General features: G+C 48.5%; 1 protein-coding gene across 7 annotated transcripts in view; it reads right to left on the bottom strand.

The window, feature by feature from the left end:
* The window catches only part of Slc37a1 (solute carrier family 37 member 1), a 70782-nt gene that overhangs the window by 32394 nt on the left and 24963 nt on the right, over positions 1-13425 (bottom strand). For all 7 annotated transcript variants that reach the window (XM_052163189.1, XM_052163188.1, XM_052163190.1 and 4 more), the window contains 3 exons: positions 10485-10566; positions 2146-2278; positions 1369-1447 (listed from right to left, as the gene is read on the bottom strand). In XM_052163189.1, the coding sequence (XP_052019149.1) occupies positions 1369-1447; positions 2146-2278; positions 10485-10566 (294 nt within the window). The remainder of the gene's footprint in view (positions 1-1368; positions 1448-2145; positions 2279-10484; positions 10567-13425) is intronic.

Below are 13425 nucleotides of genomic sequence, written 5' to 3'. Positions count from 1 at the left end.
CAGAGCCTGCTTGCCAGGAAGTTTTCCCTTCTGCGCTGCTCACCAAACAGGAAGGATCTACCTAGAGCCACGCAAATGACCCGTAAACCTATCACACGAGTGTGGTCCAATGACAGCTAATGTGTTCAGTTGAGCAGAACCTGATCGCGGAGATTAGAGAGCCGTCCAGAGATAAGGTGCATCCACTGGACTGTGCTCACTTCAGAGGTCAGGAAACAGGTCATATGGGCTCCCACGAGCCATTGGCTACCCCTGGGAGGTATCCCCTACTGTGGTCACCTGTCGATGGCCCTCACCTCCTCCACTTATGAGATTTAAGAATCAATTCCGATGGAATGGACATCACCCAGCATCATGTCTGATTCACACAGGACTCACACCCACGCCACACCTGCTGATCCAGCCAGGCAAGACCTGGGTGCGCCCACCTCCCACGTGTGCATTTGGGCTGCAGAGTCACGTGATAGCTACTGTCAAGACCTCGGTGGTAACCTTACAACGGTCTTGATGGCCGTCCTGCCTTCTTGCCACAGCACCAGGCCCATCAGTGATGCGAGGCAGGTGCCTTTTGAGACTTTTCTAGGGACTTCATGCCCAACAGAACCCCACCTCGATAAACTTGCTGGTGAGCTGCAGGAGAGACTGCCTTTGCAGTTTGAGATGAGAAGCTAGCTTTGTTTACTAAGCTAGGTTTCTTGGCTGGATATCTTGGCTGGCAGGAAGGTGGAGAGCAGGCCACACCTTATTTCTCTTTAGCCTCACACACTGTAGACTTGCACAGCCAGTGTACCTCATACACACTAGCACTTGAGCATCCACTCCCAACCGACTCTCATCCATACAAGCTCTGAGCTCCGTGTGGCATTTGGATCTGATAAAGAGGGAACTGGCAGGAACCACTTGTCACTATACTACTTCCATAGGGCCCCTGGGCTGGGGAGGGCTCCGGGTCTTGATTCCACATGTTGGCAGGCATTAAGAGAAACAGTTAAATACTAAAGAACACCCCAAGACTTTCAGACTCTGAAGATCGATGTCTAAACAAAGTCTCTTAGGATGAAGGCTGGTTTACAATGTTTTTCCTTACTTTTTTCCCCCCAGTACCGGGGCTTGAACCCGGGGTCTCTTATATGCAATGTCTGCTAGGCATTCACCCTACCCCTGAGCAATCTCTCTAAGTCTTCCATGATGTTATTGTAAAACATGGTGGGTCTGATAACATCAACAAAGTTTTAATCAGCCACTTATTTGCCCCCTGAGCCCCTGATAACATCTAGTACCTCCTAGGTCTGTCCTATGACAGAAAGGAACCTTTCTATACTCAAGGACTCACAAGACTAGAAAGGGTAGGAGCATGGGTGTCCCTACCTTAGGTACATCCCGATGGCATAGGCACACAGGAAGGCGTAATCCAGGGCTCCAAGCAGCTGCTGGTAGTTGTTCTTATCTGTGTGGGTTTGAGAACCAACAGAAAGTCTCAGAATTATTTGGTATGTTCTAGAGCTGGGTTATAAAATACAAAAGTTTGTTCTATAAGTCCCTTTGCAAGGGAGGTGCTCTAACTCAAGAAGAAGGAGGAGGAGGAGGAAGAGGAGGAGGAGGAGGAGGAAGAAAAGGAGGAGGAGGAGGAAGAGGAGAAGGAGGAGGAGAAGGAGAAGAAGGAAGAGGAGGAGAAGGAGGAGGAGGAGAAGAAGAAGGAGGAGGATGAGGATGACGAGAAGGAGGACTAGAGGATGAGGAGGGGGGAAGGGGAAGGGGAAAGAGAAGAAGAAGAAGAAGAAGAAGAAGAAGAAGAAGAAGAAGAAGAAGAAGAAGAAGAAGAAGAAGAAGAAGAAGAGGAGGAGGAAGAAGAAGAAGAAGGAAGAGGAGAAGGAGGAGGAGAAGAAGAGGAAGAAGGAAGAGGAGGAGGAGGAGGAGGAGAAGGAGGAAAAGAAAAGAAGAGAAGAGAAGAGAAGAGAAGAGAAGAGAAGAGAAGAGAAGAGAAAAGGTCTGGTGAGATGGCTCTGAGTTTGCTAGGGGACAGTCGTCACCGAAACGCATTCCCAGCTGAGGAGGGCATCCCGTCCTGAGACTAGCCTTGCTGTATAAAGTCCAGCGGATAGCTGCCAAGATCCCTGGGCGACGGAGGGTTTGACCCAAACTCACCGAAGGGAGCCCAGCCACAGTCGGTCTCATTGTTCAGGAGCCAGTGGGTGGGGCCATGCCTGGTACTGCTGCTCGGGCCGCTGAATCTAGACTCAGGCTCCTCCCCTGCAGTACACTGCTTATGGAGTTCACCCTGTGGCGGACAGAGATGGGGAGAGGGGCAGAAAAAACGTTTACTTGGGATGTCTCAGCCAGGACAGCCTGAGAGGCCTCTCCTCCTCACTGAGCAATGGCTCTTTGAGCAGAAAGAGACACTTCTGGTAGGTGTCTGAGGTCCACAGGAGTTTCCTGCTGTGGCAGGAGGCTCCAGCAGCATTTTGTAATAACTCCACTTCATGCCCATAGAGCAGCCAACACTAGCACCAGCAGCCTCTCAGGCCTAACATGGAAGTAGCATCAGGCAAGAGAGGGCCACGCTGAGGACCAAATGCCAGTCATCTCTGACGGGCTGCCCCTGGGGCGAGGGGGTGAAGAACAGAGTTAACTGCTAGCTTTAGACAGCTGAATTCTACAGAGGAATGGAAGAATCAAAGTCTCAAGAAAGCAGAGCCGAAGGAACTCAGGCCGTGCGATTTCATTTCCACCAGTTCAAGCACAGACCAGAAGACACCCCAGTGGCAAGAGAAATCTTATTGCTACTTAGAAGAGGGATGGTAGCGTCTGGCACAGGGGAGCTGGAAAAGCCTTAACCTAGATTCTGGTACCCAGGTATAGGCAAAGCCCTGTCAAACAGATGCTTAAGACTGATGCACCTTTCAGTGCACAAATCATTCTCCAATTTAAGAAAAAAATACATCTATATATCTATGTATCTATTTATGTATATATCTACATATGTATCTATGTATTTATCCATCTATCCATTCATCCATCTGTCTGTCTAGCTACCTGTCTATTTGTATTTATCTTCTATCTATCTATCTATCTATCTATCTATCTATCTATCTATCTATCTATCTATCTGTCTGTCTGTCTGTCTGTCTGTCTGTCTGTCTGTCTGTCTGCCTATCTGTCTGTCTATCTACCCACCTATCTATATGATCTATCTATCTACCCATCTACCCACTTATCTATCTGATTATCTATCTGATCTATCAATCAATCAATCAATCTATCTATCTATCTATCTATCTATCTAATCTACATACTTACCTATCTATCTACTCATCTACCCACTTATCTATCTGATTATCTATCTGATCTATCTATCTATCTATCTATCTATCTATCATCTACATACTTACCTACCTACTTACCTATCTATCATCTATTTATCCACCTATCCACCTATCTATCTATCTATCTATCTATCCATCCATCCATCCATCCATCCATCTATCCATCCATCCACACACACCAGCAAGGCAGATGGTCACCAGCCTGCCTTCCAGGACCAGCAAGCTGAATTAAGGCAGAGGTGTCTTAACTTGTGGTGGGGACAGGGAGGGACCGACACGGCTGAGGAGAGTAAAGACTGACAAGCCGCAAGTGTCCTGCCTTGGTCTCCCCATCTGCACATATAGAACACTTATAGAACAGAGATTGTGACACAAAGTACCAGGCTCTCTACATGGTGTGTGGGATGGGGCCACCTGAAGAGGGAAGCCATAACTCCTGCGGGAGTGGCCAGCACTGCCTCCTGGGGAAACTGAGGGGCAGGAAACTCACTCTGTCACATCTGTGTCCCCTGCCAGTAGATTTAATAAGGGTCCTGGGTCACATGAAGCTCAGATGGAGCAACCCATCAGGGACGGGTGAAAGGTGGCAAGGAGGAACTTTTAGTCAGGGAAATGTTCCTCTGGAGACAAAAAATCCTTCCGGTGTCCAGGAGCTGGATCCTGAGTCATGGGGCCTGGAGGCTGGTACGAGAAGCTGATCCTGCTATATCGTATGGGGCAAGGAGTCGCCTAGCCACCAAACCGGTGGTAGGCTTGTCTACCTCCATCGGGACAGAGTAGCTATTATGGGGCCTTGTCATCTCAAAGGCTGTCTTGGTTATCCTGCCTGGACACCAGATTTTGGGACACAAGCCCCAGCACAGCCACGGATGTAGCTTTGTGCATATCCCTGTGCTATGCTGACTTAAATGTCACCCCCAAAGCCCATCACCTTATAAATTGAAGTGATTGTCTCCCCACAAGCTTCCACTGATAGTATAAATGTGCCATAGAGGCTCTGGCTTATCATGTTGAATAGAACACTTGGCCTTTCCCTGACTCAGGCCACTACCCCTGCCAGGGCCACTAAATTGTGTGTGTGTGTGTGTGTGTGTGTGTGTGTGTGTGTGTGTGTGTGTGGCTCATTTCTACCTCCAAGACCTTAGCTTTCTGGCTACCTTAATAGGTGAGAGTTTCTGCCTTCCCTGCACTGTTCTTTCTCAAGGCCACCACACCCAAGGAAGCCTCTCTCTTACTGCTCACTTAGGACAGACACAGGCCAGTAGGGACTCATCTGCCAGGACTAAGCAAGTTCCTAATGTTAGCCTTGCATGGAAGTGAGGGATATGGATTCTATAGGCTGTGCTCGGAATAGAATCCCCACATCATCTCCCGTGGCTTAACCTGTCTGGGGCACATCACCCATGGAAATCAGATCCTAAATCTTCTGTAAGTCACGGGGAAGGTTTTCGGGTCCTGCCCATGGTGAGCAGCACGGGACATCCTGGTTAGTTAGGGCCATGGATTCTGGGTTCCAGACGGACATAGGCTGGGACTGTGGACTACCATGGCTGCTTGTGACTGACTGACCTCAGTCACACCTTCTGGCCACCAGCTCTGAAGCTAGCATGACAAAGAATGAAGTCATAGGGTGGCTGAAGGATGGACTTCACACAGAGAGCGCCACCCAGGTCCTGGCCCCACAGCCAGGCCAGCGCCTAGAGGTTGGCTCCACTCTGCATGGACAATTAACCTCTGGTCTCAGTGGACATCATGTATCTACTCCCCTCCCTAGCCTTTCAAGTCAGAAATGTTGTCTTTGCCTCTCTTGTAGCCCTGTTGGGAGGCTGTCTCCAAAAAATGAAAGCTCTGAGGGTATTTAACTAAGCACATTAGTTCTCAATAAGATTGCTCTGTTTTAATATTTCAGTGATGTTTGTTATGAAAACCCGGAGGTTTGTGGGAGGACAAACTCTCACGCTGGACCGCAGTGAGACACGCGGCTCCCACAGACTGATTGCCAAGGAAACATTTTGGGGAGGGGGGTGTGTCCCAATGAGAAGCATAGCTTACGATGTCAAAGCAGTCAGTATCTCTCACAAAAAAATTTTTACAGGATTATCTTTCAATGAGCTGTACCGGAAATCTGATCAGCCTGCTACAGCAGGTGGTTAATAAAAACTGACCGGGAGATTAGCCTTATCAAGTTAAAGTGTTCATCTTGCAAGCATAAAGACCTCAGGTAGCTCTCTGGTACTCATGCTGGGGTGAGGTTGGGGGGCATCTGGGTGTGGCAGGGGGTGCTTTTAATCCTACGGATGGGAAGGTGGAGACAGGCAGATCTCTAAGCTTAGCTGCCTAGCCAGGTTAGCCTACTTGACAAGTTCTAGGCCAGTGACTACAAAACGAAACAAAACAAAAATACAAACAAACAAGGTGGAATCTGGTTAAAGAATGATTCCTAAAGTTGATGTCTGGCTTCTACATGCACGTACATACCTGTACACCTGCATACTCATAGGCATGCACGCACACATATGTGCATACACATACTCTTTCTCATACATACACACAAAAGACCCAATCAGTCAAAGAATGTCAGGGCTAGTGAGATGGCTCAGCTGGCACGGGGGCTTGCTGCCAAGACTAAGGACCTGGGTTCAATCCCCAGGGCAGGTACGAGATGAGACCCAACTCCCACAGGACATCATTTGACTTTCTTTTTCTTTTTTCTTTTTCTTTCTTTCTCCCTTCCTTTCTTTCTTTTTCTTTCTTTTCTTCCCCCCCCCAAGATGGGGTTTCTCTGTGTAGTCCTGGCTGTCCTGGAACTCACTCTGTAGACCAGGCTGGCCTCGAACTCAGAAATCCGCCTGCCTCTGCCTCCCAGTGCTGAGATTAAAGGCGTGCGCCACCACTGCCCCGCTATCATTTGACTTTCTAATGCACTCTCCTCACACATACATATATACATACATACATACACACATAAATAAACTTAAAAAGTTAAAAAAAAAAAAGATAGTGGATCCTGTCTTTGGTGACCTAAGTTTTTACTCAAAATGCTATGATTTTCTCAAACTTCCACCAATTGAATATGTTTATTCACTTTGTTTTCCCTCTGGGTCAGTCTAAGCAATGCTGCAATAAAGACATTTATACTAGCTGGGTGTGGTAGAACATGCCGTACTCAGAAGTCGGAGGCAGGAACACGGTTCTCAAGGCCAGCCTGGGTTTCACAGTAAAGCCCTGTCAAAACAGCAACAGAAGAGGTTTCTGTGTTAATTATGGTTGTTTGTTTTGATAGCTGTGACCAAATGCCTGAGAAAAATAACTTATAAAAGGGTGTACTCTGATTCTTGGTTTCCTAGGACAGTGAGTGGGTGTGCCAGGTCTTGTGGTAAGGCGGGGCATCGCAGTGGGCGGGGCGTAGGCAGGATATGCCTTTTTTTTTTTTTTTTTTTTTTTTGAGACAGGGTTTCTCTGTATAGCCCTGGCTGTCCTGGAACTCACTCTGTAGACCAGGCTGGCCTTGAACTCAGAAATCCGCCTGCCTCTGCCTCCCAAGTGCTGGGATTAAAGGCGGCAGGATAAGCCCTTCTAAGACCCACCCACAAGCGATCCATTTCCTCTAGTTAGGCGGACCATTGGGAGCATCCCTATCGTCTAGTCAAGTCTGAGTCCAGAGGTGCATAATCTACTGACAGGTCAGCGCTTGTGAGATCCAGGGGTTCTCTCACTTCCTGCGCATCACTCAGCCACCGAGATGACAAGATTACCCATCCCAGGCAGCAGTCCTGGAGGTAAACACAGAGCAGTACTCCTCGGTTCTAAGCACGTTGCCTGCTCTCACACAACAGCCTAATACTTTGATTATGGCACTGAAACATGAATTAATTTTTTTATATTTTTATTTTGTTTTATTAAAAAGTTTCTTTGAATATTTTCCCTGGTGAGCTCCCTCTCTCTCCCTGTCTCTGGTTGTTGTTATTGTTGAAATAGGCTCTTTCTATGTAGCCTAGGTTGTCCTGGAACTCCCTGCGTAAGTAGACCAGGCTAGCCTTGAACTCTCAGAGATTTTCCTGCCTCTGCCTCCAGCATGCAGGGATTAGTGGAGTACTCTACCACGCCTGTCTTTTGTTGATTAATTCTTAAGGAGCTACCACACCCATCTTTTGTTGATTAATTCCTAAGGAATCTTTTTGTTTAGACTTTAGGATTCTTTTATTTGACTAAAAAATTGGCTGGGCATGACCAGTGCAAGTAGGCCTTTCATCCTAGCACTCAGGAGGCAGAGGCAGGTGGATCTCTATGAGTTTGAAGTCAGCTCACTTGGTAAGTCCCTGACCAGCTAGGGGTACGTAGAGAGACCTTGTCTAAAATGGAAGTCTCTGCTGAGGTTTTCCTATGACCACAGGAAGCACTGGAACTTTACAGAAAACAGCTTTCCTTGACAGCTCTGGCTCTTTTTTAACGTTTGTTTTCCATTTGCCCTGGCTTTTTTTTTTTTTTAAACTGTTTTCAATTCTGTGTGCAAAGAGGGCTATCAACAATTATCCTCAAGCCAGCCTCCCCCCAACCTCTTTCTCTCTCTCCCTCCCCCCTCCCTCCCTCTCTCTCCGGGGACCATGCAATATCATTTCTGAGAAACCATCTATTTACAGATTCTGCTCTGGCCCAGCTTGGAGGAGAGTCCCCCAAAGTTCCCCTCCCCCCATGTATTGGGACATAGACCCCATCTGTCTACCAGCCAGGGAAGACATCTGCCCCCAATAAGGATGTTGGGCTGCAGGCGGAGGACCATGACGGGACAACATTGTCCTTCCAGCCCTAGGTTTACCAGAATGTTTTTAAAGGTACTATCTTTTATTATTATTATTATTATATCAGAGATATAATAAAAGCAATCAGTGATGGCTAGACAAGTGTCACCCTGATTGACCCGGCATCACTTGACAAATGAATCATGGCCACTGGGCAAATCACAGCCCATTCTCAGGCAGGGTCCAGTAAGCAAATGTATTCCACTTTTGTTTATAACCTTCTGGGAAAATACAGACTGCAGATGGTGACTCATGGGGCCCCTGATAGAATCATTCCCGTTCCTGGACCCATTAGTGTCATTTATAGCGGGAGCAGTGACTGCATACTTCCTGAGGCTCTGTGACATCTAAATCATAGGTGGAGGCAGCCTTGCTTGTATCAGGTGGCAAAGCAATCTGCAGGACTCAGCGTGAGGCTACTGCATACCCGGGTACACTGGAGAGTCTGGGTGTTAGATGCTGACCACAAGCAAGCAATTAACTGCCCTGGAGACTCCTGGGCAGCCCTGTTAAGAGTGGAGCCCAGGGGCTAAGCGTGATGACCCAGCAGTTCTGAGCACTGGCTGCGGTTCTTCATAGGACCCTGGCTCAGTTCCCAGCATCCTTTTGGGCAGCTCACAATTGTTCCTAATTCTAGGTTCAGGCTATCTAGCACCCTCTTCTGACCTCTGAAGCCAGGCATGCATATGATGTGCATACATGCACGTAGGCAAAACACTAAATACATCTTAAAAAAAAAAAAAATAGAAGGCTGGAGAGATGGCTCAGTGGTTAAGAACACTGTCTGTTCTTCCAGAGGTCCTGAGTTCAATTCCCAGCGATCACATGATGGCTCACAACCATCTGTAAGATGAGATCTGATGCCCTCTTCTCTTATGTCCGAAGACAGTTATGTATATGTGTGTGTATGTATGTATTCATATACATAAAATAAATAAGTAATCATTTAAAGAAACAAGACCCTGGATCCGGAGGACCAATGTAGAAGACACCAAGATGAGCTCCCTTACTCTTGATACTCCCTGGGCCACTGTGAGGGACTGTATTAGAGAGTAAACGTATGCGCCTCTGACCATTGGGTATGGGACTCTCATTTAAACTAAGGTGCCTCCTCAAGAAACCTAGAGGTCCTGATGGTCACTTCTGCATACCTAAGACAAGGAAAGTGTGGCCTTGACCCATGTTCATCAGAGTCCAAGGGCAAGGTCCTGCCCCAGAGACCTTCTAGTGGCTCTACTTGGTACAGGGTGTGGCCCCCTCCCCAACCCATGTGGACCTAGCATCAACCCTGAAAGCCCTAGCAAGGCTCCCTGACTATGCTTCATCCCATGTCTTCGTAGCTCACAGAGGCCCCCTGGAGGGTGTTTGCTTTCTGTGATATGACTCTGACAGGAGCTAAGTGTGAATTCTCTAAACAGGAAGAGTCACAGAGGCAGCATTCCAATTTCCAGGGCTGGTCACTGGTGCTGACACCAAAGCCCTTGTCACACGTCACACAGGGGAGCTTTTAATACCACCCACTACTTTCTTACTTCCAGGCCTCTTTGAAAGGCCTTCTTTCTTGCAGGTCTCCAAGTGCTTCCACTGAAACTCCTGGCTACCATTGAGCAACATCTTAGCAAATGAATATGCTGGAGAAGGCGCACAGGACCCCAGAGGCAGAATCCTTTACATTGTCTTACAGAAGCCTTTCCAGGGCAGCTAGCCCAGCTCAACTGGGAAGGTCATAACTCCAGAGTCCTGGACCAGGTCCCTGTCGACTGTTGGAAGGCAAGCAGGGAACGGAGCCATAAATAGCTGATCTTGGCACCGGACAGCATCTTTGGTCCTTCTACAGTCATCAAATGCCATTCACTCCTGCAGTCAGCCCACAAATAAGGTGGGGTGAGAAAACATACCCACTTTCTTCCGTGTTCTGAAGTAAATACAGAGGACTCCATGGCTAGCGGGACACCTGTTCCCTGTCACTGCTCTCACGTGTACACCCAGTGTCTGCACCACAGAGGCTGCTCCTGAGCCGGGAAAGGGGTCAAACCCTCACCAAGAGTAGGAGCCACTTAGGGGAAGCATCTAAGACTGGATCCACTAGGAAGGAAAACCCAGACAACATAAATATTTAAGTAAGTTCGGGAATTCTAGAACTGTGGTCTATGGGGTCGTGCCTCTGAGGGGATAAAGCATGGAAACATTTGTAAAAGATTTGAGCTCTTTAAAAAGGAAGGCAAGAACAAAATGTAACAAAAAGACCCCACAGCTAAGATGCTAGAGTAACTTGTCTCTAGTAATCCCCGCCCACTTCCTTCTGCTCCTCCCACCTCCCCCAGCAGATGCCTGGCCAGCCCTGTGTGTGAAGATCTCTTACCTTCACGATGCTGATAGGCTTTCGGGATAAGTGGAAGCTTGCATAGAGCAGGAAGGTCAGCATAAAAATGAAAGCCCGATACCTGGAAAACGTGTAGTACGGGGCATGAGAGGTGTCATACTGTGTCTTCTATGATTAGTCACACTTGGGCCCCATTTACATCTCACAAGGACAGGCAGCTTTGAGCCCTGAGACCCCCCTTCCCCCTCCCCGCTCCAGTCCAGGTGCTAAGAGGCAATCATTTTCTCTCAACTCTAACCCTTCTCCACAGAAGGGACCTCCAAAGCCTCTCTGAGACCCTGACTTAGGGGAAGGCAGTTGTCTGGCCAGTCCCTTGTGTACTTCTAAATACAGCTTGTGTTACACAGACATTCATGGTTATGTTTTTGTTTTTGTTTTGTTGTTGTTGTTTTTCTTTCAGAAGCCCTGCAGGAGCTGGGAAAAGCCAACATCTTCTGCTCCCCAAACCCCACAACACACAACACTCCTGTCCCCACAACAAATAGCTCTCTAGTAGATTCCGCCTGGGGGATTCTCCAATCCAGGCCAGACTGGACACCAATCTACAGGGCAATCGTGTTAGAGCCCTGGGTTGAAGGTCCCATCCCACACACAGACCCCACTAGTAAATACATTGACAACTAATAAACTGGGGTTCCTACAGGCCCTGTTGCTTGTTCAGTTCATTTGCATGAGTGACTCCCCACACCCAGAGAAACCCTTTTTTTGCATTCGCTCTGAAGCCCACAGAGTCCAGCCAGCTTGGCAAGAATGAAGAAGACATGCTGTAGACACACTGGTCTCCCCCTGACCATGAGACTTTTGAAACCATGAACTGCTAGAAGCGACCATCTCTACAGGATTCTCAGCACTGGAGAAGAGAGGGTCTACAGCCTGGGACAGCCAGAGGGGGTGGAGATTTTGAGAGAGAGTTGGCTCCTTGAGCTAAAGTGCCCTACAACTTCAGCTTGAGCCCCAGAACCCGCAGAGTCAAAGGGGAGACTCCATCCCTGCGAGTCACCCTCTGACCTCTACAACTCACCAAAGCAGGTGGGCGTTCACGCACATACACACACAAACAAAACGAATAAGCGAATGTTTATAAAAAACAACTAGAGGCTAAAAACAAAACAAAACAAATCACCACCAACAAAACCAAAAACCAATCACATTTCCAGACTTAACTAAAGATCCCGTTTGAAGTGAAGAAGGCAGGATGGTGATCCTAGGGAGGAGGGGGCAGGAAAAGCCACATCCACATTAAGAAACTTGCTTCTGAATAAGGAACTGTCTGAGCTCTCTTCTCTCTGGGGAAGCCCGACTGGACTGCTCCTCCAGGACATTCCGTCCAAGCCCACAAGGTGACCAGAAGAAAAGTGAGCATTTAGTCTCAGCACTTAGGAGACAGAGCTGGTTATATGCTGTCTCTCACTGCATATGTGTGTGTCTGAATGCCTCCCTAGAGCAGAACCCAAGGTACTTTCCATTTTCTGGCTGAAGCTGCCAAGTGGCCCATCCCCTGAGTCTGAGGCTGGCTGTGAGATGCCACCCGCTGACCTTCAGCAATCCCATAGCCATTTCTGGCTCACAGCAAGACCCTACCTCCTCTCCGGATACTCAGCCTGGGCATGGATATCCCTCAAGAGCCTCTTAGTTTGACTCAGGAGCCTGGGATATCTTCCAGTGGCCCCTGCCCAGGGCTGCATGGCTAAGGTTTTACCTAGAAGGGAGATGACTCACACTGAGAGGCTCCATCTGTCTTTCTGTTCTGGAATTGAAACTCCCCATAGTGAGTGATAAGGGCTGAGGAGAGCCCAGCCCAGACAAACCACATTCCTCAGTCCCAGTAGGTTTCAGTCAAGGAGACTTGAGGACTACATGGTGGTAGCTTTGAGCCCTAGCTTCTACCAGGCCCTTCTGCGGGTGGCTCTGGAAGGTGGCACAGAGCCCGCAGGCAAAGAGACGCCTCAGGATTCATGCTGGTAAAGCCAGGAATGGGCCCTTCAGGAAGAGAGAGCCTCACTGAGTCAGGCCTCCTCCTGTGGGCTGGGGTCAAAGGTCAATGAAGAGCAGGCAGGATTTCCCTGAGGCAGAAAAGGAAGCCTTATCTTCAAGGAGCCCAGCCTACTTCCTCCATTTCCAAAGTCACCCTTCTTCCTTTTTCCTCAGCTTCTCAGCAGTGGATCTGGGGTGTGGGAGAGGCAATGGCTGCCAATCGTCCTTCACCATCCTGGAGGGTCTCAGCTACTGGCCATCCCACCCAGCCTGGCCTCTGGGAGAAGACATTCTTGTGCTTTCACGAGTCACAGTCACAGTCGAGGTGAGGTCCCTCAGGATTCTTCTGGAATCCCCCTGTTCCACTAAGTAGCTTTGTCAATGTCCTTGTCACCTTTCTTAAAGCAGGAATTGGAAGTCGTTCTGCTGGACCACTCCCCAGGATAAGAACAAGGTTTCCGAGCAGCATCCCTTTATTCAGAAATAAGGTCCTGAAGATGTAGTGAGTTAGCCTGATGTCTTGTCATGTTAGGATGGCCCTAAACCCAAGGACTAGAGGACTTCTCTGAAAAGAAGATACTGGGCACAGTGGCACATGCCTTTAATCCCAGAATTCAAGGTGCAGGGGCAGATGGATCTCTGTGAGTTTGAGGCTAGCCTGGACTATATAATGAGTTCCAGGATAGTCAGGGATAGAGAGAGGAGAGAGACCTCATCTCAAAAGAAGCAAAACAAACAAACAAACAAGCAAAACCATGCAGAGACACTAAAGAGAGAGTGTGGCTACAGAGACAGAGGCTAGCGGGATGCAGCTGGCTGCCAGAGACACTGTAGCTCCAAGGCCCGAAGATGAAGAAGGATGCTACCCAAAATCCATCACATGGCTGTGACCCTGCTGCACTTTTTGAGCTTGGCCCCTCAGCCTTCCAAGCTGTAATGGACCTGG

Source organism: Apodemus sylvaticus, chromosome 19, assembly GCF_947179515.1.
Source record: "Apodemus sylvaticus chromosome 19, mApoSyl1.1, whole genome shotgun sequence".
In the NCBI taxonomy this organism is placed as follows: Eukaryota; Metazoa; Chordata; class Mammalia; order Rodentia; family Muridae; genus Apodemus; species Apodemus sylvaticus.
Note: the sequence above shows the minus strand (reverse complement) of the source record. Positions and strands in the feature narration are given on the sequence as shown.